This window comes from Coloeus monedula (genome assembly GCF_965178545.1).
Source record: "Coloeus monedula genome assembly, chromosome: 4".
In the NCBI taxonomy this organism is placed as follows: Eukaryota; Metazoa; Chordata; class Aves; order Passeriformes; family Corvidae; genus Coloeus; species Coloeus monedula.
This window is the reverse complement of record NC_138784.1, coordinates 49735428-49762915: the sequence shown is the minus strand read 5'-3', so window position 1 is coordinate 49762915 and position 27488 is coordinate 49735428. Positions and strand designations below refer to the sequence as shown.

The following is a 27488-nucleotide window of genomic DNA, read 5'->3' as shown; positions in this document are numbered from 1 at the left end:
AGGCAAATTCATAAAAGAAAAATATATCCATGGTTGTTAAACACAGAAATACCGTTTCTGGCTCAGGAGATCCCTGTGCCACAAAATGCTGAGAGTTGTACCACTGGATGCTTGCATTGCTTGCCAGTGGTCAGTAGCTTCAGAGATGAATTTACAAACAGTATGCTTGGGAGAGTTGTTGACAGATTTTTATTCTTTCTTAATAATGGCTGCCGTGAAGATGATGTTGCACTTTCTGCAGCTGCTCACAGTGCCAGGTGTCTGTTGTATTTACTATGCATAAGGCCATATCAAAGGATAGTTTTTATATTTCTGCAAAAAGACCATGGATCAGAGCCTTCCTCAAAGGTAATACATACATGTCATTACTCACCAACTAAAAAACTTCATAAAAGCAAGTTCAGTTTTCCATCATGACGTCAAAATACAACATTACTGTTTTAACCAATATAACAACTTCATAATGTTAGAAACATCCCAATTTCATTTGTTAGTTTTTTAAAATTATTTTTTTCAACTGTTGAATAGAGCAAAACCCCTTGAAATAGTTGTTCCTGAAAGTCTCAATCTCTTGAAAGAATGGCAGTTTTAAGTCCAGAACAAAAACTTGTAAAATTGCTTTTGCTACCTAGAGGACCTGATTTCCATTACAGCAGACAATATCTGGAATCAATAATAGCTTCTGGCCTTCTGTTAGGAGGAAAAGAGCAACAATGTCTGCTTCATTAGTTCTTATATGCAGATCTCCAGTTATTTCAGGCATAAAAATTTTAAGAATATAACCCTAAGCCAAACTTTGAAGTGGGCCAACCACCCCTGTTGCCAGCTAATCAATTCCTTTCCTATCAGAGCATCTTGTTCCCTGTCAAAGCCAGTCCCTCTGACACAGTGTTCCCACCCTTCAAATCTGATCATCTAGTGTGTACTTACCATGTTTCTGTGTGCTTTATATGCCACCTCTCTTAATTGGGGTATCATAACTTATGGCATTGAACTAGAGTCTATTTTTTACTCAAGCATTTTGCAAGCAGAATATGGCCAAGCAATAATTAATTATTAAAGTAATTTATGTTCTTCTGCCTCACATCTTTTCCCCACTCTTCTCTCTTCAGTTGAAGGACAGTTTTTTATTATGTGAAACCCAAGTATGCTATTGTAATACAAATGATCATTTTTGAGCATCGAGTAGTTGCTGTAGATATGACTTCTTTTCCTTCCTTTATGTATGGGGGTGTATGTCCTGCCACACAACCCAGAACTGAATGTAATGTGTGTGTCCTTTTGTGGTGTTGACCTTACTTCTAAATTGTGACAAGGGCATCTTGAGCACCATGTTGTGTTGTACCCTTTGTGGGGAGACATTTTCATCTTGTAAACAAGAAGTCAAGCCAGCCATGAAACCAGGTTGCTCTGGGTGTCTCAAATCCTCTTTATAATGCTAACTCACATGTAAGGCTTTGTATGCACTAGTTGCAAGCAGAAAAATACCTTGTTTTAGTTTTTAGAACAGCAATGGTATCTGCGCTCTAGATGAGCAGAAGCTGCCCCAAAACCCCCCACTTAGTTTAGGCTTCATCCAAGCCCAAGGCCTTAATTAGATCTTTTTACACACCAGGCACTTTCATATGTAAAGCTGTCCAACAGTGAGCACATCCAACCAGAGATTGGAATGAAAGCACAAAGATGAATTTTGTTTTGAGAAGCTGAACTTAGGAGCAAAGCAAAGCAAAACTGAAGTTGCTTTAATATTGCATGTCACTGTAGTTCTCACCATATGATTTTTCACCTTCTGTATAGATTAGGTTTTTGTATCCTGTGTTGTCTTCCTTTCTTATTCTCTGAGCACCCTTTGGTAGCTAGAAAATATTTAATAAAGCAAGAGGGCTGCAGTATTTGAACTCAGTTTCTAAAATATTTCTGAGGATATATCCTGCTACAAACTTTTATTGTGGAGTTCCATATTTCTCCTGTGGCTGAGAGATGATTAAAGAGGACATCAATCACTATTCCTGTGCTTGAAAGGAACATTTATATGACCTTCAGCTACTACAATGACAAAAACTATATCTAGATGTGTTTTTGATACATAGCTTCCTGGGGACATGCATGTGACAGTCCATCTGCAAAGACTGCAGGCATTGGTAAATGATCTGTATTCAGAGTAGATTTCTCTTCTCCTGTGCATCCTCCTTTTCTAAGGTCTCTGGTATACAGTTGCAATGGAGGAGAGAAAGTGATAGTCACAACAGCTGTTGTTGTTAGAAGTGGTGCATAATATGATGCATGTCGGTCAGTGAATGCCGCATATAAAAAAGTCCAGTTCTGTGAGTATGATAAATGTGTACTGCTCGTAGGTTGAGAACACCTTAAGCCATGGTAACTGCAGAGTGATTAATTATATACTTGCTACTACTAGAAAAAAGAATTAAGGAGCATCTGCTTTTTCAGAACAATGTGGTCATTGGAGAAAAGGGTGAGATGTTCAGTACATGAAATTTATATAATGGCTTGCTTAAGAACCCCATATCCTAGCCGAACCGCTAGACCCTGGGATCTTCTCTGGTGGAACAGCAACCTCCTTTCAAGCCTTAATTTTTTTCCTCCCTGTAGTCTACTTATGTATATATACCACAGATAAACTAAAAAGACATGAATCATGGAATAGATGAACCTAGAGATTCTATAGAGGTCTCTAGAATCTACAGAACCATAGAAGGTTTGGAAGGGACCTTAAAATCATCTTGCTTCAACCCCCCTGCTGTGGGCAGGGACACTTTCCACTAGACCAAGTTGCTCAGAACTCCATCTAACCTTAAGTGTTCACAAGAATCCACATCCACAGCTTTGCTGGGCAACCTGTTCCAGTGCCTCACCACCCTCACAGTAAATGATTTTTTTTTTTCTACTGTATAAACTAAACCTACTCTCCTTCAGTTTGAAGCCATTCCCCCTTGTCCTATCACTACATGCTCTTGTAAATAGTCCATTACTACATCATCCAATTCCCTCAGGATTCTGGGATGTATCTCATCAGGTCCCCATGGACTTACGTACATTCAGGTTTCTCAGGTGGTCATGAACCTGATATTTACAGTGAAGGACTTTGCTCCCCCACTCCCTATCCTGCTGTTCATCCACTCCAGAAGTGTGGGAAGAGAGGTTGCCATTGAAGACTGAGGGGAAAAAAGGTTGTTGAATACTTCGGCCCTCATCTGTTGTCACCAATTGTTATAACAGTTGTTATGATGGACACTTCTGTCTCAGTGCCAGTTCTGTAGCATGACTTGATTATTACAAAGTTAGCTGAGTAAACATTTGGGAGATAAGTTTATCTGTGGGTTCCTGTGCTATTCATTAAATCCTCTGCTGCTGTGCAATGCTCTTTATTTTACTTTGATTGGCACTGCTAAACACCACAGGCTACCTGTTTTGAGCCTGACCTTACTCCACAAGAGTAAGAGAAGGCCTTCACAAGAATCCAGGCAGAGTTTTTCAAGTGTATCAGGGGAATGTGCTTAGAGATGATGCCCTCATTTCTTTCTTTCTTTTTTTGGTACTCTGCAGGCCATCCTTCTAGAAGATATTTCAAGGTATAATTTTGTTCTTTTGTACGTCTCTAAAATGATTTCTAGCTATTTTCTGCACTGTGTCAGATTTCAATCTCTTTTTGTCCTAAAAGTTTTCTTAAACTTCTTAAAAAAAAAAAAAAAACAAAGAAGAAGAGAAAAAGATCTTTAACAACTCTAGTAACTAAGTAATAAAAACTGAATGTCACAGCATAGTCAAATCATAACAATGTGACAGGATATATTGGCTCTGAAAGAGAAAATTACTGTAATTTTTTTTTATTTCATGGAGTTTAAAAATAAGACATCTCACAACTGTAATAACAGACAAGGGTTTGGTTTGATCTTGCGTGCTTCTTCAGTTAATTCCTTAATTTCGTTTGCTGTACATGCTATTTTGGCAGGCTTCATATTTCAGTTTTGCTTCTTTGAAACTGGAAAGGTGACCAGAGTGACTCCTGTCATTGCAGTGCCACAGCAGAATTTAGATGTACATTGCATTGAAATTCAGGGAGTTTTCTGTTTATTTTCATTTCTTCATAAACTGATCCAATTTTCCCATCTTTGTATAACAATAAATTGAAAATTTCTTGATTTTTTTCCAACTCTTAGGCAAACTTTTTCACTGTAAAAATGCTGTCTTACTACTAAGCTGCTTTAAAAATAGTGTACTTGATCATGGTGTTGGAACCAAAGTAGCTTTTTATTTCATACTGCATATCTCACAGTATTCAGTTCGGAGTAAAATCTTGAAGAGTGACAGTAGCATCAAGATGAATAGAGATGGATTCAATACACATACTTGAGGAGGTTCAATACTGTAAATACTGGTCTTACATTGTATCAAACACTTAGGGACTGCCCAGGAATACAATCTCACATTTTTTCAAAGGGATAAAGACTGTGGGTTAAACACAGTGATGATTTTCTTATGATTGAAGTGATGGTTGAATACAATGAATTTTGAAGTCTTCAAATTCTGAAGACGGATTTGGCAAAAATGTACTTTCTGTACACTTTTGAACATGCCATCCTATAGCATAAACCATATCCTGTTGGTTTACTCTTAGAATCTGGAACTTTGTTCCAAAGAACAAGTGACTTTTCAGTTTCTGTGGTTGCTGACCGCTGATCTCTCCTGCTGCCTTTGATGAACAATGTGGCAAGCACAGATGGTGGATGACAGGTTATGTTCTGTTTGACTGTAGTGTCTGCTTGTGGCAGGTTAGACCTTCAACAGCAGGCAAGAGTCTAGTATATATGTCCTTGCATATATACATATCTTTTTGGCATTTATGTGTGAAGTTTTCTTACCATGCCTCTCAGTTAGTGTTTTTTTTTTTTTTTCCTTTCCTATGAGATTTGGGGTTTCCTGTCTAGATGGTTGGGTATTTGACAGCAGTAAGACTGCGGTTAAGCTGCAAAGTCATTTTGTGCATCGTGCCCTGGTGGATAGGCTGTTTTCCTCTTCCACTTCAAAATTAAGCTCTGACAGAAGATTACAATACAGAGAATCAAAAGCACTATTTCTTGGTCTCATGATCTGAATTGGGCAATATTTTGACAGGGTTGAATAGCTGAATTGCTATCTAGCATGTTGGATTTTTAGCATTTGTAGGAGTGAGGTCTTTGAGTGGCTTTTTGGTAATCTATTTAGATTCTGCATGAAAAAATAGTTATCTATTGTTTTAGAACTAACAATATAAGACTTAATATCTGGCCACTGTAAGTATTTGGGAACATCACTGCTCTGGTGTCTGTTTTATTTCTGAAGCATGTTTTATCTCCATCTCCATTTCTGAAGCTCTTGTCCCAGCCTGAGCTCATGACCTCCCTTCAATGGCTTTGGTGAAGCTGCAGGGGAAACTGTGTGTGCACTTAATGTATTGGAGTGGACAACATGCTTTAGTATTCTCCACCCCCTAACCATTTCCTCACATTTGGGGTTATATGGGGTGCTGGGTCTATAGCATCCATTAAGCAAATGTGAAATAAGGTTTTCTTGTCACTGAGTGTGAGTGGTATAGATGGCAACAAAAATATTGGCACATATTGGCACTCTCAGCTTGCGAAATTGTGAGGTCTGATGCGTGTTAGTGTAAGCATTTGGAATAAAACACTTTCTGTCCTTCGGGGTTCATATGATCTAGCTAATAGTGTTCTCCAGTACAATCTTTCCATTCATGTGTAGTAGGGCTGTGTTTACGTTTTTTTTTCTGAGTCCTGTGTTTCAAATTTTATGCTCATAAAAGTGGCTTAATGGTTCTTTCCTTGACTCTTTTCACAGGTTATTAAATTTGAGTAAGCCTGTCTGTTCTAACATGTAACTTCCCCTGGAAATGTGCTATTTTTGTTAACAATAGGAATAATAATTTATATTTTAATGCTGTGAATAATTGAAACGTATTATATTTTTCAGTAATTGCTGGTTTTCGAGGGACAGTCCCACATGGCCTATCACTGGAGATTGGAGACACCGTTCAAATATTAGAGAAATGTGATGGTGAGTTCATGGGTGATTCCAGTGATAATTAAGTTTTGTGTATTGGTCGTTTGAAGGCCATTAATATTCATTTCTTTTCTTAAAGTAACACATTTTTGAGGTCAATAATATAACACATTTTGCCCTCTTATTTTTTTTTCCACAGTTCAAGTGAGCTCTGATCTCTATAATAATCAATTTGCAGTACATTAATTTTTGTTTAATCTCACTGTTTAATAAAGATTTACTGAGGCTAAGAGTTGTATCAGAAAGGAAGTCTCTCATGATTCTTCTGCTTTCTTGGTATTTCTGAGGGAAACCTGGCTGCCATCAAGACATTTTCAAATTAATTCAAAGTCACAACTTTAAATCTTAAAGCACTGTAAGCATTCTCTTCTACCTCTGTTTTGCCTTAGAGAATGCAAATATAGTTTTATCAAATGTCTGTTGCTAGTGTCAGAGAAATAAAATTGCATTTTTTTTATAATCTGCCTCCTTAACACATAAAAATCAACACACTGGTTTTTTAAAATAATTTTTAATCTTTTTTTATCATTTGGGATTATATAGGCCTTTTTTTTATCATACCAGGATTATACATGGTTAACCCTGTAAGAAATGTTCTTTTAGAAGGCATAGGATCTATTCTTTTGAATCAGGTGTATTATGAATTCTGTATAGCATTGTGGTTGATAGATGCAGAACCTGAAGTCCAGAAATTATTTGTAAATGTTTAGAGTTAATACGAAACTATTTCGATTTAGACTGATGTTCAATGCAAAATTTACCTAGGTTACATTGTTAGAAACATTTAGGGATACAGGGTTAAAGAGTAATTCCCGAAATTGTGTGAATGAAATAGTTCGAATATGAGCTGGTTTAAATGAAATACCTTTCACTGTATGGAAAATCTTTTAAATGAGTGTAGTCTGACAGCACTGTGGAATTGTAATATCTGTCCAAAAGGGAAAGATGAAATCTGTTTTACATATGTAAATGATTTGCATACTTTAAAAAGCAAAATGTGCTTTCTTCACAGGATGGTATAGAGGATTTGCCTTAAAAAACCCCAGTGTTAAGGTAAAGGTCAATTGCAGTTTTGTATTCTTTGGCAAAAATGTATATTTACTTTTTAAAAGTTATTAGTCTGCTTGTAAGTATGTGATATTTACTCTTAAAAGAAAACTAGAGCTTAGTGTTAAGTATATTATTGATTCTACTTTAATTAGATTTGGACCTGGATTACCCTTCTGAAATGCTTCTATGTATTAGGATAATACACTTGAAAAATCCAGGGCTGTGGTGAATTTTCTTTCATTTCTGATTTTTAGATTTTCCACTCAGAGGAAGATAGGTTAAAGGGAAAACATTACTGCGAATACAAATTGTAAACATGGCTGGAAAAGTTGGTTAAACTGTGCCTGTTTTTCTTGATGCTGTGAATTAATTTAGAGCAGCCAGTGGAGACAGCTAGTTTATAGGAGCCACATGCAGAGTATCAATAGAATAAAAGATATGTGGGGCCATGTACAATATATGGTTCATTTTGGTTTTCTTTGATGTGTAGTCTTTGATTTCCATAGTAGCATAATATTCTAAACCAGACTTCACTGATTTCTTCTGCATTCGCACATGAAAAGTTAAGAAATTTATGTTTCAGTGTCTGTTTGTGTTGTATGTTTGAGCTTTACTGTCCTATATGTCTCTATTTTCTTAATCTCTGCTGTTGTCTTGCCTCTGGGATTGTACAGATTTTGTTTTTCGTGGGCAAGAAAGATCTTAAATTATCTGTTGATCTTTTAACCTGCGTTGTAAGCTTTCCTCTTCTTTTTCTCTCCTCATTTCCAAGATTCTTCAGCTGCAAAATAAGGCACATACACATTAATTTCAAAAGTTTCTAGGGGCTCATATCAAGTCACTGGCCTTTTGTGCCAAGGCCTGTGGTCTCTAATCACATAAATTTCCTTTCTTTATGTGGAAGGTCAATGTGAACAATAAATTTAGCCACAGAGTCTAATTTGATGTTTACTACTTTGAACTCATTGATATCTATTACAGTTTGATTTATAAGACATGAGCAGTTGTGGTTTGTTATTGCATCTTCTGTGTCTTTTGTTGGAATTCTCACCACATGCTTACTGTCAGTCTTGCTTTGTGGTCTGTCAAATGTGTGATGGAAGTTATGAATAGGTTTTCTAAACATGACTTGATGTGTGAAGAGATGATACATATTCTCTGTTTTTGTAGTGTGAATGCAAACAGTTTTCTGAATTGGATTTTGGAAGGGAGTCTCTCCAAAAGTAAAATAATAAGAGCACCTTGTAGCTCCTCTTGTTATTGCTATTGCTCTGTCAAGATTCTTCCCTTGTTATTCTGCCAGCTTTGACACTCGAAGAAGTTATCTGTGGCAGCTGGTCTGCAGTAAGGGTGCATATGCAGCCGTCCTGTTCCCTGACATATTGTTACACCTGCAGGGCTGTGTGTCTTACTGTCCTTGGGAGATGCTCTCCTGAACTACTTTGCATTACAGAGGAGTAGGAGCATTTAAAAGGGCAGTTGCCTCTACATAGTAGATTTGGTTTTGTCAAAGGTCTAATGGCTGTGTTAAAAGAAAATGGGACACCATCATCACAAAAGAAAGCTGTATGCAGCTGTGCTTATTATGAAGAGACCTTATATGTATTTTCTATCACTGCATGAGCTGTAGTATTTTATCTTCCCAGCCAGAGGCTTGGAGCTTACTTGCTTCATTTTGCTTATTCTGATTTGTGAAGGTTAGTGGGCTCTAAGAGTGGTAGGTGTGTTACAGCAATGCTCTGTTTCTAAGAGGATGGTGGGGAGCCCTTAAACGACTAGAAAAGGACCTCTCCTGGCAGACACAGGCTCTTTGATAGGCATCCACCACAACTTTCCTGTGCACTGCAGCCAGAGTAGCCAGCAAATTAAATCTTATTTTGACTTTCTTTATTAACTTAGCTTTATCTTTATTGAATATTGTTAACTTCATCTTTTTTGTATTATTTTGAAAATCCCTTCTGAAAATCCTTATTTTTAATATGTGGTTGATAAGACAATATCCCCCACAGCTGGTCTGTTTCTTGTCAAGGTGGGAACAATGAATAAAACCATCTGCCATAAGGGAGCTCTCAAACAATCTTCTGCATGTCCTACATGTGTTTATCTTCTAATTTTCTGAAGTGTTAAAGGATTTAAACTCTACTGAATATGGCATTTTAGTTTCTGTTAGAGCTATACTGAGTATTTGTTGCATTCTTTCCTTGTGTGTTTTTTTTGTTAATTATTTGGAGGACTTTGAATTCAGCATGCATTTGCATATTGAGTGATAGTAAGTGGTATGCTGAACTCATGTAAGGGGACTTTTTTTACCTAAACTTTTTTATTTTTCAGGGCATATTTCCATCTAACTACATTCACTTGAAGAATGCGTGTGTTAAGAACAAAGGGTATGGGAAATGTTCTGATTTCAAATATTGAAACATGGTCAGTTACTTGTACCAAAGATCTTTGGCTTATAAAGTAAATGATTTTATGGTATGGTATCTTCAGCTTACTGCCAGAGGACTTGAAATGGTTGTCTTTAGCTAACCTGATACTCCTGCATGGTCATAATATTGGAATGCTGTATCCTAAAAAGACACTGAACACAATTGGGAATATCATTCTGTATTGTCTAGAGAAAAGAGAAAACAATTACATTAAGTTTGGCTTGAAAAAGGCATTGCCTTAATTTGAGGAAATTATTCTGTATGTAAGCTGTCTTTTAACCTGCTGTTTAAGATTAGCTATTTTCTTTGAGGGCAGCAGCTCTACCATGGTAGACAGTTGCCATTTTACAAAAAAAGAGTAAAATAATGTATCAGTTTAATGGCAAAAGATATTACTAAACCTGTAAATGAACAGAGAAGCTTTTTCCTTTGCTTCTTTTCTTCAGGTGATGGAGAGCCAATATTTATTTTTGACAACAGCTGTGCTTTTCATTTTTAGAAGAATTGATAAAATCTGGAGTAATTGGTTAAAATTTGTTTTAAAGTTTTGTTTTTCAAATTCAAAATGTCTGACCAAAAAACCTGATTTTTTTTTTTTTTTGGTCTAAAACTTACCTCGATGGTATCACTTTTAAAAATTGAAAATTTTTAAAAACTGTCAGAGAACTTAGCTCAACGTTTTTTTTCACAGTTCTACTTAATTTTTAATCGTTCATATTGTATCCTTTATTTGGACTTATTGGTAGAGAACTGATACAAAATGTTTTGAAACCTGTTTAGGTAAGGACATTTCTCATAATAGATGGATGCCTGAACATTAAGTGACCTTTGTTTTGGGAGCATGAATGAGTGCCTTGAAAGTCCATTATCCATGATGGGTAGAAATAGTGATGGAGTCTGTAATAATATTAAAACAAGTTTCATTCCCACAGGTGAAAATGTCACCACGTTACTGTAAAACTCACTGTTGTTTGCTAGGAAGTTATAGCCACATGTGGTTTGTCATGCCCTAGGGTCCTTTCTCCTTTTAAAGTTGTAGCTAAAACTGAAGGTTCGGTGAAACAGAGTTGTAAACCATCACAATAAAATAAAGTTTAAAGGCAGAATAATTTTTGTTAGTGGACACCATGACAGTACTTGCATGGAGTTCAATCTTTGTTGCTAAACAAATTTCCTTTGTTAGTTTGTGTTTCCCATTCAGGCCATGTGCCCTGCTGCACACCATGGCCAAGAGCTGTCACATTGTTATGTCAGTTTAGTAAGAGACAAGATATGAAAAAAGTAATCCAGGCATAAAAAGCTGACATGTCAAGATCCCTTTGGAAACTGTGGGATTTATTCTGCTGTGAAAGTTTTTGATATGATTATCTCATAGTAAAAAAACTCACCTTGACTTCTCTAGGACCAAGACTTTGCATGGGGATTAAACTATTTTCACTTAAAGTTTTTCCATGGGGATTAAATAAATATACAAATAAAAAATGTCATGGTCTGAAGGAGCACTTATGAAGATTGATAGACATTCGTTACTGTTGGCAGTAGGAAGTCTGCATATTAGTAACTGCAATGGGATTAGTAATGCTTGTGCAATATCATGTGTTCTTCTGCATGTTACAGACAATTTGAAATGGTTATTCCAACAGAAGATTCTGTTATTACAGAAATGACATCAACTCTAAGAGACTGGGGAACAATGTGGAAACAACTCTATGTGGCAAGTACCCTGAATAATATTGCTTTGATTTCATGTCATCTCAAAAGGTGCACTGTTGTTCAGATGCTCTGGTTTAAGCATATATTTCAGAAAGAAAACCAAAACATTCAGTTTGATTTTTAATGATTTTACTAATACCTTTAAATTTTATTTTGAGCTTCATGGTGTTACTAAACATTAGCATGTCTCTTGTATTTGCATGAATAATTTACTTCAGTAGAACTTATCTGATACCGGGACCAAAGATGCACCTGAATTATTAAATTTGATTTTCTAACTGCAGAAATGAAAGGTCTATATACTAGTGTCTGATGGAAAACATACCATCAGTATAGTTCTCTGTAATGTTCCTACAAAGTCCTTTTTAGCTCGTGTTTCTAATTCAAGGGCTCATTCAATGACGTTTTTTTCCTTGGTTTTCTTTTACTTATAATGTTCATATTTCCCTCTTGTTCATAGAGCAGTTATTTCTCTTTTTAGCAACATTTTTCTTCACTGCTGTTGTTATTGCATGTTCAAAATTACCCTGGTTTTCTTCCTTTCCAGACAGAAAGCCAAGACAAACAATAAATTAGTGCCCATTTTACTGAGCTTATGAAGTGAATGAATGTGAAGTAAAAAGAGCAGATTTATCAAATTGCAATTTGTCAGAGTGCTTGGAATATAAAAGTTGTTGATGGAGAGTAATGGTACTTCTAAATGAATTTTAGGTTTAACTTCTATAGCAGTTAACTTAAGTAGCTGAACTTTATTTTTATGCCTTTTATTCATAGGAAGAAGGAAAAGAGAAATGGGCTTAGGGTTTTTGGCAAGAATTAACAGAAAAAATCTGAATAGGAGTATTTTTTCAACTTTGTGTAATGAATCACTTAAATAAAGGTTGCAGTAATTTTCTCAAGATAAAGGTTCTCAAAAAACCTATGTAAAACTACTTTGAATTAGTGAAGGAAGAGTTAATAGATTCTTCCAAAATAGAGGTTCTTTTATGGGAAATTGTTATGCCCTTAGCTGGTATATAATTAGAGTAGGAGAATGTGGTTTTAAAGCAATCATATTCACATAATTTCTTCTACTTCACAGTTAGATAAAGAACAACTGTTTGGACAAGAATCTGTCTATGTGATGGTATTTATTTATGATTAGGTGGTAGTGTGTAGAGTTATATCAATGCAAGAGAAAGATAAAAGAAATTAACCCTGTAGTTCAGAGTTTCAATGCTCAGAGCTATTGCTTTTTTTACCCCTTATGTGTGTGTGTTCAGATAGTCTTGAAATACGGGTCATATATTCAGTTTGGATGAGACAGCAGCACAGAATGAACATGCTCTTGGAATACAACAATGCTGTGTCATGAAACACATGAAAATTGTTTGTAGAATTTTTGTCATAGCTGTCATGTACATTAGACTAGGTAAATGTGAGACACAAGGAGTTGGACTGGAATATTGGAATGGATGTGGTGCAGAGACAGGGTCTGTGGCAAGGTCTGAAATTATTTTGTGTGCACACTCAAGTGCAGGTAAAATGGTCACAGTGCAATTGGGGAAAAAAAGACTAAGTAGGGGGGAAAAGGGATTTTCTTAATTTCCTCATCATGCATGTATTTATTAGGATTATCAGATTATACAGGTGATGTAGAGACAGTTATATTTTTATCTTGCAGAGGAATGAGGGGGATCTTTTTCACCGGCTGTGGCACATAATGAATGAAATCCTAGACCTGCGAAGGCAAGTCCTTGTTGGCCACCTCACCCATGATCGAATGAAGGATGTCAAGCGACACATCACTGCTCGTCTGGACTGGGGCAACGAGTGAGTGAATAGAAATAAATGAAATGTAATAAAATTGTAAAGTCAGTGCTTTAGGCTGATTGTAGAATGCTGAAATAAAGAACAAATTTCTAACAAGTGTTGCCATTTTTTTAAAATGGACTTTCTCCTTCATTGTTTTTATGTCCACTATGTTTTAATAGTGAAAAGTGACTTACTGTTTTATTCTGCTCTTTTATTTCAGTGTAATTAACATAGAAGTAGTACTGTCCGTGAGAGAATTGCATTGGAATATTTGAAGCAGCATTTTATGTCTTTTTAATATGCACTTGGCTAGATGCCTGGATGATGCATTTAGCATAGCTTTGTGTTCTAACTGAAACTATGTTGATTGACATTGCTTCTTTTTTAACGTGGTCACACAATTTAGTTCCTACCTGGGCATTTCTAACATACATCCAGCTACTGTGCTCTGCATCTTTCTTTTATCTGAATAACTGAAATGAGCTAACACTAATTGTATTATCTTACTCTTTTTTTTAAGCATGAAAATGGTTAAAACACCCTCCTGGCATTTAGGTGCTGTTTCCAAAGTCTCTTCTTTAGCATATGTTTTTACAGCTAAATGCTAACTAAAGGAAGCCACATTCAACAGTAGAATTAACTGAATTTCTGGGGTTTCTACAGCTATCTGAAAGCTTAAGTACCTAATACAGTGAAAGGATTGTGACTAAATGTGTATGATTACCTGTCTGCTTAGAACTTTGTGGTAACTGACAGGAACTAGCTGTGAAGGTTTTTGACATGGTCAGTTCCTGCTCTTTAAAGCATGTTTTCAAAAAACTTTCTAATCTTTCAAATTTTTGTAAATTCAGCATGACTGCCCCATATGTGTTCTTAAACATCACTGCTTGCTGCTGTGCTGGAAATAAATTGTATTCCTGTTGATTCAAGCTCATTTCCTTATTTTGTTCAGGCAAGCATTTTTGATACCATCAAGTCCAAACTGAAAATAAGCTGATGTTTTGGCATTTGATGGATTTTCTTTTTACTTTCCTTTCCATGTTTGTTATTCAAATTGACAGTTCTAGTGCATTCACGCTGAAGTGTTCACAATAGTACGAAGGACAATGTCCATTGCACATTGTCCACAATGTGAAACAGATTCAAAAATTGTGGAAAAACATTCTATTAATGTTGCAAAGTGGAGGAAGGGGATGAGTCATATGTGAATGGTGAATACAGCCAAAATACATTAAAACAAAACCAAAGTCAATTGTAGAGTACCAATTAATGTGTGCATTGTTTATTGGAATAAACAACAAACACATGCAGAGCTAATTTGTTTCTTTTGAAAGTAGAAACTACTTATTGTTATTCCATTTCTCATACAGACAACTGGGACTTGACTTAGTTCCAAGAAAAGAATACGCTATGGTGGATCCTGAAGAGATCAGCATTACAGAGCTCTACAGGCTGGTATGTGAATGTAATATTTGGTACTTTTGCTATCAAATTACATACTGATAGTTTGATGGCAGCTCTTTTCTATTTAACCAAATTGGCATTTCATAATGTAATAAATTTTACTATAAGGAAAGAAATTTTTTGAACAGCTGTGTCATCTCCACATCTGTATGAGATGCTTTGATTTGATATCAAATTTGTGTGTGCACACATACTTAGCTTAAACGTTATTTGATAAAAGTTTTGTTTTCTAAGTTTTGTTTTCTGATGTACCATTTAAGATTGTGACTGTTAATGTGAATTTAATTATCCATAAAAGCTTATGAGATTCTTTATCATTAGAGCTTTACCTGGCCCATGAGCCTGTCTAGATAAGCTTTGTGGAAATATAATAGTATTCTCATGGTATAATATTGTCACAATTAATCATACTGTGCTCTTGGCCCTTTCTAATATATTAATGTAAATAGTAGTTAAATTGCATAAGAAAGCTTCCCTTTGGGTATAAAAGCCCATCTTGATTTACTAAAACCAGCACTGATATTTCTTATTCTGATTAAATCTCCAGCGAGGTCTAAGAAATCTTGCCAATTCATTTATGTGGGCTTTGGCTCATATTTAAGTACTGCAGCTGTTACAGATACACAGTTCTGAGCCTTATGTGCTTAAGACTAAGCTTGTATTTAAACTGAATTTTATTTATGATAACTTTCGTATTTAAATATAACCTCCCCAAAACCTACAATTTTTTGTGGATCTGAAATAATTATATATTTGTTTTATAATTTTTAACTACTTGTACTGATAACTTGTAATGTCAAGCCTAATAGTAAATTCTTCATGCTCCTTTGAGTAATTTCAAAGTCATATGTAATATTGTGGAATCCTGTTGAAGCACTAGATGAAATACACTGAGGAACCATTAATCCTAAGAAGAAACATACAGAGGAAAAATACAAAGGAAACATACAGAGTAATGGAACTCATGGAGTATACTTTGAAAAATAAAAAAGGGGAAAAAACATAACCTCAGTGTGAAGGCTATGTAGCTTAGAAAAATTGCTGTTTAAAATTATTTTTGTTAAAACGTAAGAGAGGGATAGTACAACTTAATATTGTCCTTCTTGTAATGGGTGACTAAAATGCAGAAGGTATAAACTGTGAAGTCAAATCAAGACAATTTATTAGGTTTTATAAAGCAGTTTGCTGGAGATCATAAAATGTGGGTATGATTGCTTTTTCCCATTTTTTAAAATACTGGTATTTAGTCTTCTGCAAAAGCATTTTTTTATGTGTTTGAATACTGGAATATCTAGATCATTAACTGTTTAAACCAGCTAAGAAATACTATGTTGTTACAGCACAAAGCTTAAAATGGCTTCACATTTTCAGAGTAGAAAAAAACGACTTTTAGAGATTACTGTTTTTCTCCTAGAAATAACAGTGATGCAGTGTAACACTGGGAAAATAAATTCTCTGTGTTTTCCTTCTCAGATGCAAAAGAAAAAAAAAAAGAAAAATGAAAAAATACAAGTTAATATTGAATTTAAAAAGATAATAATTTGGATTAAGAAAGTAGTTCTGCATTACATATTTTACCTCTTTTTGTTTTGAGAATTTTATAATTGACTCAAATTGGTCACTGTTTTTGTGGCATTTTTAGATGGAACATCGCCATCGAAAAAAAGACACACCAGTACCAGCCAGCAGCCACCATCTTTTTGTTCAGATGAAGAGTTTAATGTGCTCCAATCTGGGAGAGGAACTGGAAGTAATCTTTTCACTCTTTGATAGTAAAGAAAATCGACCCATCAGGTACCATGTGATTTCTATTTAAATACTGATTTTACATAAGTTTAACAATAAATACTGTATCTTTTGATCCAGGTAACAAATTCCACATTTAGAAACAAGGGGAAGTTATTTTTGTTTCACAAGAATCTTTCGCTTCCTTCTGAAATTCAGTTGTTATGTCTAATGGTTTGTAGTGTCATTTAAGTTTTTTTTAAATGTATAATCTCTGTCTTGTTTACTTATTTCACCTTCCAGTTGTTTCTTGTATAGAAACATATATACATGTACAGAATGGTCATTTTTCAGTATCTCTGGTTTCATCTCTCCTAATCAGTGCACATTCAAAACTTTGAGCTTTTGTTTTTTCCGTAACATTTATAAGATGAATTCTCCTCGGTACATGAGGCTGGAGGACTGCCCTTAGTCAGTGAATTAAGCATATTTTTTATAAAAGGAGCCTTTAGTTCTATGAGAAGGTGCTTGTTCTTCAGTCAAAATCAATCTGTCCTAGAGTTTAAATTCTATGAGAGACCTGATAACCTTTGATTTTTAAAATATTCAGTAGTTATTTCTATTTTCAGAATCCTGGCTGAGAGAGAAATTATGGGAGTGATTGGTAGAGAAACCACTGTGCACTTAATAAATATGAGCACAGAAGGAGAGTAAAGTTAATGCAAGAGCCCAGTAAGTTCCGTTTGAGGAATATGCCAGGAAATCTGAACCATTAAATGGCTGTGCAGTGGTGATGGGTGTGGTGGGTTGATCCTGGCCTCCAGCCAGCCACAACCACCCTGTCACTCCCCTTCTCAGCTGGGCAGGGGACAGAAGATAGAACAAAAGGCTCATGGGTCAAGATAAGGACAGGGAGAGATCACTCACCAATTACTGTCACAGATAAAACAGACTTGACATGGGGAAAATTAATTTCTTGCCAATCATATCATAGTAGGATGATGAGAAATAAACCCCAAACTTAAAACATCCTCCTCCCCACTTCTCCCTTCTTGCTGTGTTCAGCTTCATTTCTGATTTTCTCTCCTTCATTCACCCTGGCAGTACAGGAGACTGGAAATGGGGGCTGTGGTCACTTGATGACACATTTTCTCTGCCACTCCCTCCTCCTCCTCCCAGGGAGGACTCTTCACACTCTTCCTCTGCTCCAGCCTGGGGTCCCTCCCACTGGAGACAGTTTTCCATGAACTTCTCTGGCTTGAGTCCTTTCCACAGCTGTTATCTTAAATATGGCAATAGGAATTTGGGGAACTATGTGGAAGTTGGGCTGAATTTGATAAAATTATGTCTGTGCTTTGCAGTGCAGGCAAAATAACTAACTAGTACTTTGAAGGAAGGGTATACTCAGTACATTAATTTTTACTGTTAGTGCAATCATCTATACACAGTTAGTGTTACAGTTTTAGCTGTTAACTACTGACATTTCATTCTGGCCTGCACTTCAGACAGTAGTCACCTAAATACAGTTCCTGTCATTTCTGAGAATTAAATGTGCATCAGGACACATTGTTTGTGTTCACTCCAATGAATGCCACAGCGGGTGATAGATTTAGGAGAGAGCTGCAGACTTTGACAGAAAACAATTTGGGGTGATATGGATTGCTGAAAACAAGGTTAAGGCAGTGGTGGTGGTGTGAAAGCAAATGGATTTGTTTTCATGTTACATGAAAGCACAAATTCTAGAGCTGTTTCTCACGTGCTTGCTGTGATGTGACCTTTAGTTATTGATTCCTGACTCCAGTGTCTGTTTTCAGCTGCTGTGAACTTCCTCATCCCATTACTGGCAAACCTTGAAGAAATGTGTTGTTACAAATCCAAACTGCCTTCTAGGGCGCAGGGGGAATGACAGGATAAGCCCTTAGGAGTGGAATCTATAGGGAAAAGCATTCTGAATTTGCTCTTAAATATTTGCAAAGGATTTAGGGTAGTTGGATCAAAAATAAGTGATAAATATATATGTACAGATTTACTGTTTTTCACTATGTGTTGACTTTTTTTAGTTTAAATAGAACAGATATGTTGTGGTAGGCAATATATATGTTTAAGGAATATTCTCCCAGTTTAACATATACATTGGTGCTCTCATTGTGGGACATTTTTAGGTTAGCACCTTTGAAAATAAATAAAGAGATTGAAATTAAAGCCATAAAATCTTTTAACAGTTATTATGGTTTTGATAATGTGTCTTAGTATTCCTTTTGAACACTAAGTTTTGACTAGATCATCATTAGATGATCTTTAAGGTGTGTTGCCACCCAAACCATTCTATGATTCTATGAATGAAAGAAAAATTATGTATATTTCTAGCTAGCCTATTCTTAATTAAGTGATTTTTCATCCTGGCAGCATGTATAAATGCTCATAATTTTTCCAACATGTACTAAGAGTTAGAGAGTAGGTTTTTTGTGAGATGTGAAAAACTGATTTTGAAATGCTTTAGTGACTTTCCCACAGCAGAAATCTGGTATCAGATAATGACAGAAAAAATCAGTGATGCTTCGAGTTTTTTATTTTCATATTTTCCAGCTAAAGATTTCTCTGGATTGGTAGGGGTTGTTATGCCTTGCTTACACCTAACTTAGTGAGATTAGCACCCACTTTGGGCAATAGGAATGATTTTCTATCAACTTCGCTAAGCTAGAGGTAAATACTCTTTTGGGATCACTTTCCATTTGTTTCTGACAGTATGGGATTGTATTTTGCTCCAGACTTTTTTTTTGTTGCTGGAAATTGCTATTAAAAATAACTGTTTCTAAATGTGTTGGTATCCACAATAATGGCAGTTCTGTTGTACTAAGTTAGGGGTAATAATAAAATACAGGTTTATCTATGACTTTATTGTTGCTGTTAATAAACAATAATAAATATTATTTTGCAGACTGTTTTCTGTATTGAAATAATTATCTAATATGTGTCTTCACACTCTAAAAGGCTTTTATTGATCATGAATATTCTACTTGTATGGAAGCAAGAAAACTGAGTATTTAAGTCAAGTAGTTAAATCTGAGTGATGACATGCTTCTGCTTAATAAGACGATGGTTGCAAGTAATTCCTTTTCTACTTAAATGGTGCATGCTAATTTCACTTGATATATATGCATATGTATATAGCCATATTTTCTGGCTAAACTAGCTGCTAGGAATCATTTTTGCTATCTCTTAAATTAACAATAAACAGCCGAATTCAGCCCCTGATGATTCCTAGAGTTTTCCCTGGTGTGTTTTTGTATCATCTTCCATTTGTCTCCCCTTCCTTCTGCTTCGCCGTTTCCTTTCCTAGAACAGTAATAGCCCCTAGTGGGGGTAGAGCAAGTTGTGAATGGCACTGCTTTAACACTGTACAGCCATATGGCTTGCCCCAGTAAAATTCTTTGGTTTATGCACTGTTACATCTTCTAACCTTCTATTACTCTTCCTCTTTTATTTCTGTTAAGGTCACAAGCCCAGTTTGTGTATTCCTTGGGTATTTTTGGTTTTTTAAGAAAGTAAAAAGCTATCATGATGACACCTAAATTTTAAGGCTAATTTCACTAGCATAGAATCCTAAAGGAAGCATTTTAGCATATGCAGTTGTAGAGAGGTACTGTTACTGAAGTTGGAAAATGAAGGAGGTCCACGGTCACATCTCCTGAGATTTGTTTGTTCTTTAGTTCAGTTCTATTTTTCTGGCCACTGCTGAACTTTTACGGCTACTTAGAGTTGTTCCTGAAGTATATGAGCTCAAACATACTCTGTCTGGATCTGTTAAGAGTCCAGACGGTACTTCATGTTGTTGAAGAAATGCTTTTATAAAATCTGTTCTGGAATCTGGCATGCTGCACAAATGTTTGAGAAAAGCAAAATCAGAAGGACTTACCAATTTAGTACAGAGCCTTGAAGATTTGTTTTTATATCATCTAATTTTGTTGTAAGCAAATCAACAGTTTGAAAGTCTAAGACTGCTGTCTACTTATGCAAGTAGTGCTAGCCAGTAGGAGTGGATCTGTAGAGCAGCAGTTCATGCTAGACCCAATGTTAATGTCTGCAAATGTTTTAAGGATTTTACCATGGACTAAATCTGTGGTTGCGTGGACTGAGTGGCAGCAGCATATGTTCTAGTTTGGATTCATGCGGAAGAAAGCCAGTTCACTAGCTAGACTGCCCTGGCTTATGAATCAAAATGTGGAGATGATCAGAAGATTGTCTTCAAAAGCACCTAATTCTATTTAGCTTGATCATGGAGATCGTAAAATAGTGTACGTAAGATGGATATTACAGGATCATAGTTTGAATGGGGGAAAGTTCTGTAAAACAGAGTAACCCAGCTGTACTTTGAGAGTTAACAGTTGCTACTACAATCACACTGTGAAAGCAATTTCAGAGTTCAAAGGGATTATTGGCACCTCAGTGCAATTGATTTAATGTGAGAAACACTTACTAACTTTAGGTAAGAGATTGACCATTGTTACAGCTCCAAAGGAAAACTGGAAATGTGTTTGCAACATTTCAGCACAATGCAACAATCCTGTGTTCTGATGTTCTTTATTAGTTGGTTTATAAACCAGTTGTAGTGTGTGGTCATTTGTGAGATTTGTGAAGTTTTAAAAGTTTTTCTATTCCTTGGAATATGAAAGTGAATATATAGAGTCCCAGAATTTAGAGTACTGAAGAGTTTGAGTGTGGTGATGATTGTTGGCTTTGGGGATATATTTTTCTCTTACCCGAATAGAAGTTAATGAAACAAACTTTTCTTTCAGCAGTTGGATCACACTTAAAAAGCCAATAATATGTACTTGAAGGGGTTACACAGTTAAAAGTTTTGTAGTGCCAGATTTTCAGACAAATAAAGGACATCTGATGACAGTCTGTGCTTTCCATTCACATGTACTAGTATCAGTTACCCAGTACAGCAGTTTTTTGCAGCAGTGATGACCTTAGTATAGCCAGAGGGCCCATTTACACTGGAGCTCGAAGAACACCAATCATTTAATCAAAAAGATATTGATTTTTTTTTTATCAGATCCTGGAAAGATCTCACTTATTAGCTTTTAATAGAATCAGTTTAACAAGTGGCAAGGGACAAAGTAACAGCTTAGCTGTTTTCTGGACAATGTGCATTATTCACTGAGGCTGTGTTAATTTTATTTCTTGCTCTAAGAATATTCTGCTGCTATTAAAAAAAAAAAAAAAGCAGTCAAAAAGCCCAAAGAAATATTTACCAGATGTTTGTGTTCAAAACATCAAGTTATCCCCATGTCCTCTGCAATTCCTACCTTTCCACTGTAGATCCCATAAAACTGTATTAATATATATAGCACATTACCATCTAGAGATACTGTGTGGGTTTTTTTAAGAGAATTCTGAAAACACCAGCAACACTGGGTAGTGTATTATGAAAAAGGGAATGGAAGGTGTTAAGGCTGCTGCCTACATTTGTTCTGTTCAGACTGTGACCCCTGTTGCTGGCATTGATGATTATGCATAAGAATGCTGCATCATCTCCTGCTCAGAGTCCCATTCGCTTTGCTGACCTTTACATTTATGTAGAGTTTGTGCCTCTGTCTTATGCCAACATACTGCTGTAGAAATTCTTAAATCTGTAATATGACCCATAGTTCTTGTAGGATTGTCTTTTCTAAACCATTTTCTTTTTTTCCAGTAGCAGTACTGTTAATGGGAAAATTTAAAGGCAGCACTTCCACAGTAATATGGAGCATGTTAAGACTTTCTTTCATTGATATACACTTTGTGTCTGTGTCAATGTGATATGAACGTCTTATCAGAAATGATTGATGCCTCTGGCCCCATCCATGTGAGGAGCAGAGATAAGTTGGCATGCTAATCCTCCTTTTTCTATCACCTTGAACAACCTTTTTTGTAACTATCATATTGCCCTCAAATGAGAAGAGATTCTTAAACAGCACAAAGAGGAATAGGCTGTTTATCCAAGGCCAGTGAAAGCAAACTGCTTTTTTTTTTGTGAGCTTTTGATTATATCCTTAATGAGTGTGTAAACTCCAGACCATACCAAAGAATAAGATTATCCTTCCTTTGTTGTACTTTCAATATCACCTTTTAGTGACATCCACATCATCAATCTTTTTATCCCTTTCTTATTTCAGTTTTGTTATTCATGTAATTCAGTGAAATCACTCACCAAAAGCTAAAATCCACATTTAATTAGTCAAAATACTCACTACTTGATGTTCTAATTTTTAAATTTTTGGAAAAACCTATTTTCATTCTCTCTTTAAGGAACAAATACTCCCTTCCCCCTCTATTCTACAATAATCTTAAAAGGATTTTGTTATAGAAGAGAATGTTTAAAGACATATTTTACAACCTCCATCAGCATCTTCAAACCTGAGAACTGCTCATCTCAAAGAACATGACTTTTAGTCATCACTAACTAAAATTTGTGCAACTGACTATTACTGTAAGAACAGCAAAGAAGGGCTTGGATACCTCTTGAATCAAGCTAATAATACATTTTCTCTACCCTGAAGGCTCACTACTGACAACCCAAGATGTCTTTCTTCAAAGATATCCCTATGGTCTGTCTTGAGCAGGAGCTCAAATATTCAATATTATTTTAAGCTCAGCAGTGGGTTACACTTGACTTTCAGTATCTAGTTTACTTAGGATCAGTACTCCAGACATCAGCACTCTAAATGCAGGAGACTCAAATAAATTCCTTGTTGCTTCTAAGTCATGTTGAACACTAGACCACAAAGGAGATGGAGATTATATTTGTGAAGCTGTAGGGTGTGTACTCAGTGCAAGGCTACAGAAGTTGATAAAAAAGTACAGTTGAAGAACCTTGACACTGGCTCAAGAAAAATATGTCACATGCTGTTGTGAGGAATAGTTCATTAATTATAGTCATTTGGAACTTCTGGGCAAGTAGAGAAGTGACAGGATGTTGCATCATGGCAGTTACTAACTTTCAGAGGTGGAAGATGGAAAAGACTGTGTAAAGAACCGTATTTCCATAGAGACCCAAATGACCTGGCTGTCTATCTGGGCTACCTGCATGTGGTACTTACACATAATCAGAAAATCATGGAATGGATGGTTGAGGCTGAAAGGAAAGTCCAGAAGTGATCTGGTCTAACCACTCTAGAGCTTGTTTCCCAGAATCATGTCCAGATGGCTCTTAAGTATCTCCAAGGACTGAGATTTCACAACCTCCCTGGGCAACCTGTGCCAGTGCTCAGATACCATCCGTTAGAAAAGAATTTGTTCCCTGATGCTTTTTGGGAACCTCCCATGCTTCAGTTTATGTCCATTGTCTCACTGGGAACAACTGAAAATCGCTTGACTGTCCTCTTTGCACCCTCCCCTCAGATATATTTCAGTTTATTAATAAGATCCCCTCTGAGCTTTCTCTTCTCGAGCTAAACAGTCCCAGCTGTCACAGCATTCTATCCAGTCCCTTAATTGTGTCCAGTTGTGGTATAACCAGTGCTGAGTAGAGAGGAAAAGGCTCACTTCCCTCATCCTGCTGGTGGTACTTTATTTAATGCACTCCAGGATATCATTGGCCTCCTGTACTGCAAGGGCACATTTCTGGTCCATGTTTGACTTGGTGTCCACCAGGACTCCCAGGTCTACAATGTGTGAGTCTATTATTACTTTCCATGTTCTTTTCAGACTCTTGTTTCTTTATTTTATTATAGCATCAGAGATGAGAAAAAAATAGGTTTGGAAAATGACTGTGAGGACACTTTAAACCCAGATTTGGAAATAAGTTTAGATGGTGCAATGTATCTCAAATACAGAAGCTGGAGAGAGAGGGAGAAATAATTTTTATATATGAGCATACTTGCATGCACATTAGTTGATATTAAGATTTTCTGCTTCTGCATATGGTTTCTTTTTCTATATCTGATTGTTTGATATTTAAGTTTTGTGTTTGAATGTCATGGAAATTCATAGGCTCTATTAATAAATAACCCTGCATAAAGACAGAGGTTTGTTTCTAACATTATCTATGAGAATTAGCATGATTCTGGGGGGAAAAAAAGTGGATGTTGTATTTTTGAGTTGTTGAGGAATGTGTTTTAACTGTGCCTCAGGCATAATTACCTGGTACCAATAGCACAGAATTTCTGGGAGGAGTGAGCAGTGACTAGAGGCAGAGTTCGGACTGGACTTTGTTGTACTTTTTCAGTAACGTGAATTATTTATATAAGGGGCACAATCCAGGTGCTCCTTAAAATTTTTAATCTATCATTAGGTGATAGACTACGCTACCTTTTCCCCTTAAAATGCTGTTTTTAGTGTGTTTAACCTTCACTTTGTTAATACTGTTCCTTGGAAATCATTGCTCAGATACCTCTGCATTATCCATGGATGCTTTTTGTCTTGAAGTACTCTTGGATCTTGACTTTCTGCATGCAAATGTGCCTGCTAGGCAGGGCGGGGATTTAAGCTGGAGGAACTAGCAGCATTACTGGTAAAGGGAACAACCCATGGGAACCAGAAGCAATGAATTAGCTTAAGGCTACTTTTCTGTTACAGTATTTCCACAAAAGCATAATTGCACTTTTAGTGGATCACAGCATAGGGTAGTTCAGTGTTGTTTTCAATTTCTTGTGCCTTGTTCACAAAAATATCTTATCTTTCACAGTATTAAAACCGTGCTAAAGCGAATTACACAGAATCAGTGCATATACATATATATGTGTGTGTGTATATATATAAATATATATATATATATATATGTGCCTCATAGATGCAGCAGAGATGAAACATCTTGGTTCTTCTGCCTAGCAGACTCTTAAAGGAGTCCTCCATTCTACTATAGTCACTTACTGCTCTGGTTTGTCACTCCTTAGAAGCAAAATAAAACAAAACCAGCCTAGTTTTATTTACTTCTGCTTATTCAAGAGTTAGTCCTAATTTTAGCAGGAAGGTTGAAACACCTCAAAGAAAACATAAAGGTCACTTTGACAAGGGAGCAGCCGCTACTCTTGTACCAATCTTCTATGCGTTTGCAATAAAAATACGTCTTTAGATGGCTAACTTGGTATGTACATTTCTGAATATGATTGCTATTTTTTTAAAATTATATCATCCTATATATTGATATATGTATACATATACACAATATATAATCAGGCTTAATTACTGGCTCTAGAATATGGTAATTTGCCCATTCTTGTGGATAAGAATGTATTAGTGTGACTGTAATTGGGCTTACAAAAAGCAGCTTAAAAGAGAAGCCTGAAGCTCCAGAAACTTGTTCAAAAGTTTCCCTTCAGAAAATGTGCATCATTTTTTCCAGTTACTCATTGTGAGCAGAAAAATTCCTATGTGCAGGAATATAGTCAGGGCATATATAGGCAGTTAGCCTTTTCTTGGCAGGAGTAGCGTAGTCGTAAAAGTCTTTCTGCTTGGATCCTAGATGTGGAGATGTTTTGGAGTAGGAATTGTCAGTGGAGTTTAGCAAAAAGATCGTTTCTTTGTTCCGGTCAGACTGGAAAAGTGATGTGCCTGAATTGAATTCTGCTGTTTTGCTTGAGACTACTATCTTGAACTGGCTGCTGTGGAGTTCCTCCAGAGGCGAGAACACTGAAGCACTGGCCCAGTCAGTCAGTGTGCCCTGTTTAGTACATTGTCATTTGTTGTTTTACATAGCAAAACAGTTGCTCACTATAGCTATTTTACTGACCCATAAAATAATCAACATTCCATAAGCAAACACAGGAACTTGAGCCTCTTAGGTATTCCATGGGTATTCAAGCTTACTTTTGTCTTTTCTATTCTTTCCCTAAGTCTGATTTCACATTTTGACCTGAAATCTGTTTTGGATTTAGAAACTCTTCACAAGAACATGCCAGGACCAATAAGAAATTTCAAAAGCAGTGGGTTGGTACCTTACAGATATTTCTACAGATCTATCCTCTTTCTCCTTTTTGCCTATTAATATTTTAATTTTTTTTAGATTTCAGATACCAGACAATCATGGAATGGATTTGGTTAGAAGAGTACCAAAAAGATCATCTAGTTCCACCCTCCCTGCCATGGGCAGGGATACCAATATCAGTAGCAAATATATATTTCATTTCTCCCTCACAATTAAGTAATTCTACTCATAGCTCAGTTTTACATACTCATCAACAACAATAGTATAAGCAGATGGGATTCATGCAAGAGTGGTGGCAAGAAGGTGCATGAAAGGAATGTTTGACACAACTGTATCCTCCTGCCAGATGTTTTGGCTTTGTGGTAGTTTCTGTAAGAAGATCTTTTCTACAGATTAAGATTAACCTTCATTGCCAGGTATCTTGGTTTAGGACAATTTAAAGAGGTGCACACTCTAAAATGAGTTTCCTCTCCTTAGTTTCAACCAATCCCTTTCCACCAATAAGGAAGAAATGTGAGTAGGTATCAGTGAAAAAAATAATAGCTTACTTAACAAGCAGAACAGCAACAGGCAAAAATGAAAGTAAATAATCACTAGATACAGAATTGCTAAAAGTCAGGAACCTTGGGGGAATGAAGAGATTACCTAAATTGGCAGGGTACCACCCCCTCCTAAGATGGCGGCCCGCACTGCTGACCGCGTAGGGAGACAAAGGGAAAATGGTGTCTGACGCTTTCCGAGATGGTGCCCACCACAGGGATACAATAACATTTTGTGTTACCCACGACACCAGGGGATCAAAACACTTCGTCCTGGTTTGTAAGAGGTTCTAGCTGTTTTAGTAACATTTCTGTTTTGTGCTGGTTTTGGCTGGAGTAGTGTTCATTTTCTTTACAGTAGCTGGTAGGGGGCTGTGTTTTGGGTTGGTTCTGAGGACAGTGCTGGGCATACAGGGATGTTTTAGCTATTACTAAGCAGAACTTACACAGGGTTAAGTCCTTTTCTGCTTCTCACCCCATCCTGCCAGTGAGGAAGCTGGGGGTGTATGAGGAGTTGGGAGGGGACACAACTGGGACAGCTGACCCCAACTGACCACAGGGATATCCCACACCGTAAGATATCATGCTCAGCATATGGAGCTGGGGGAAAATAAAGAAGGAAAGGGGTTGGAGTAATGGTATTTGTCTTCCTCACCCACTGTTACCTCTCATGGAGCCCTGTTTTCCTGGTAATGGCTGGACACCTGCCTCCCCATGGGAAGTGATGAATGAACTCCTTGCTTTGCTTTGCTCGTGTGTGTGGCTTCCGCTTTATCTGTTTAACTGCCT

General features: G+C 36.4%; 1 protein-coding gene across 2 annotated transcripts in view; it reads left to right on the top strand.

The window, feature by feature from the left end:
• DOCK4 (dedicator of cytokinesis 4) overlaps positions 1–27488 on the top strand; it is a gene marked incomplete at its 5' end in the record, with an annotated part of 227452 nt that overhangs the window by 75604 nt on the left and 124360 nt on the right. For both annotated transcript variants that reach the window (XM_082279720.1, XM_082279721.1), the window contains 7 exons: positions 5986–6069; positions 7088–7128; positions 9457–9512; positions 11172–11268; positions 12931–13079; positions 14432–14516; positions 16168–16319. In XM_082279720.1, the coding sequence (XP_082135846.1) occupies positions 5986–6069; positions 7088–7128; positions 9457–9512; positions 11172–11268; positions 12931–13079; positions 14432–14516; positions 16168–16319 (664 nt within the window). The remainder of the gene's footprint in view (positions 1–5985; positions 6070–7087; positions 7129–9456; positions 9513–11171; positions 11269–12930; positions 13080–14431; positions 14517–16167; positions 16320–27488) is intronic.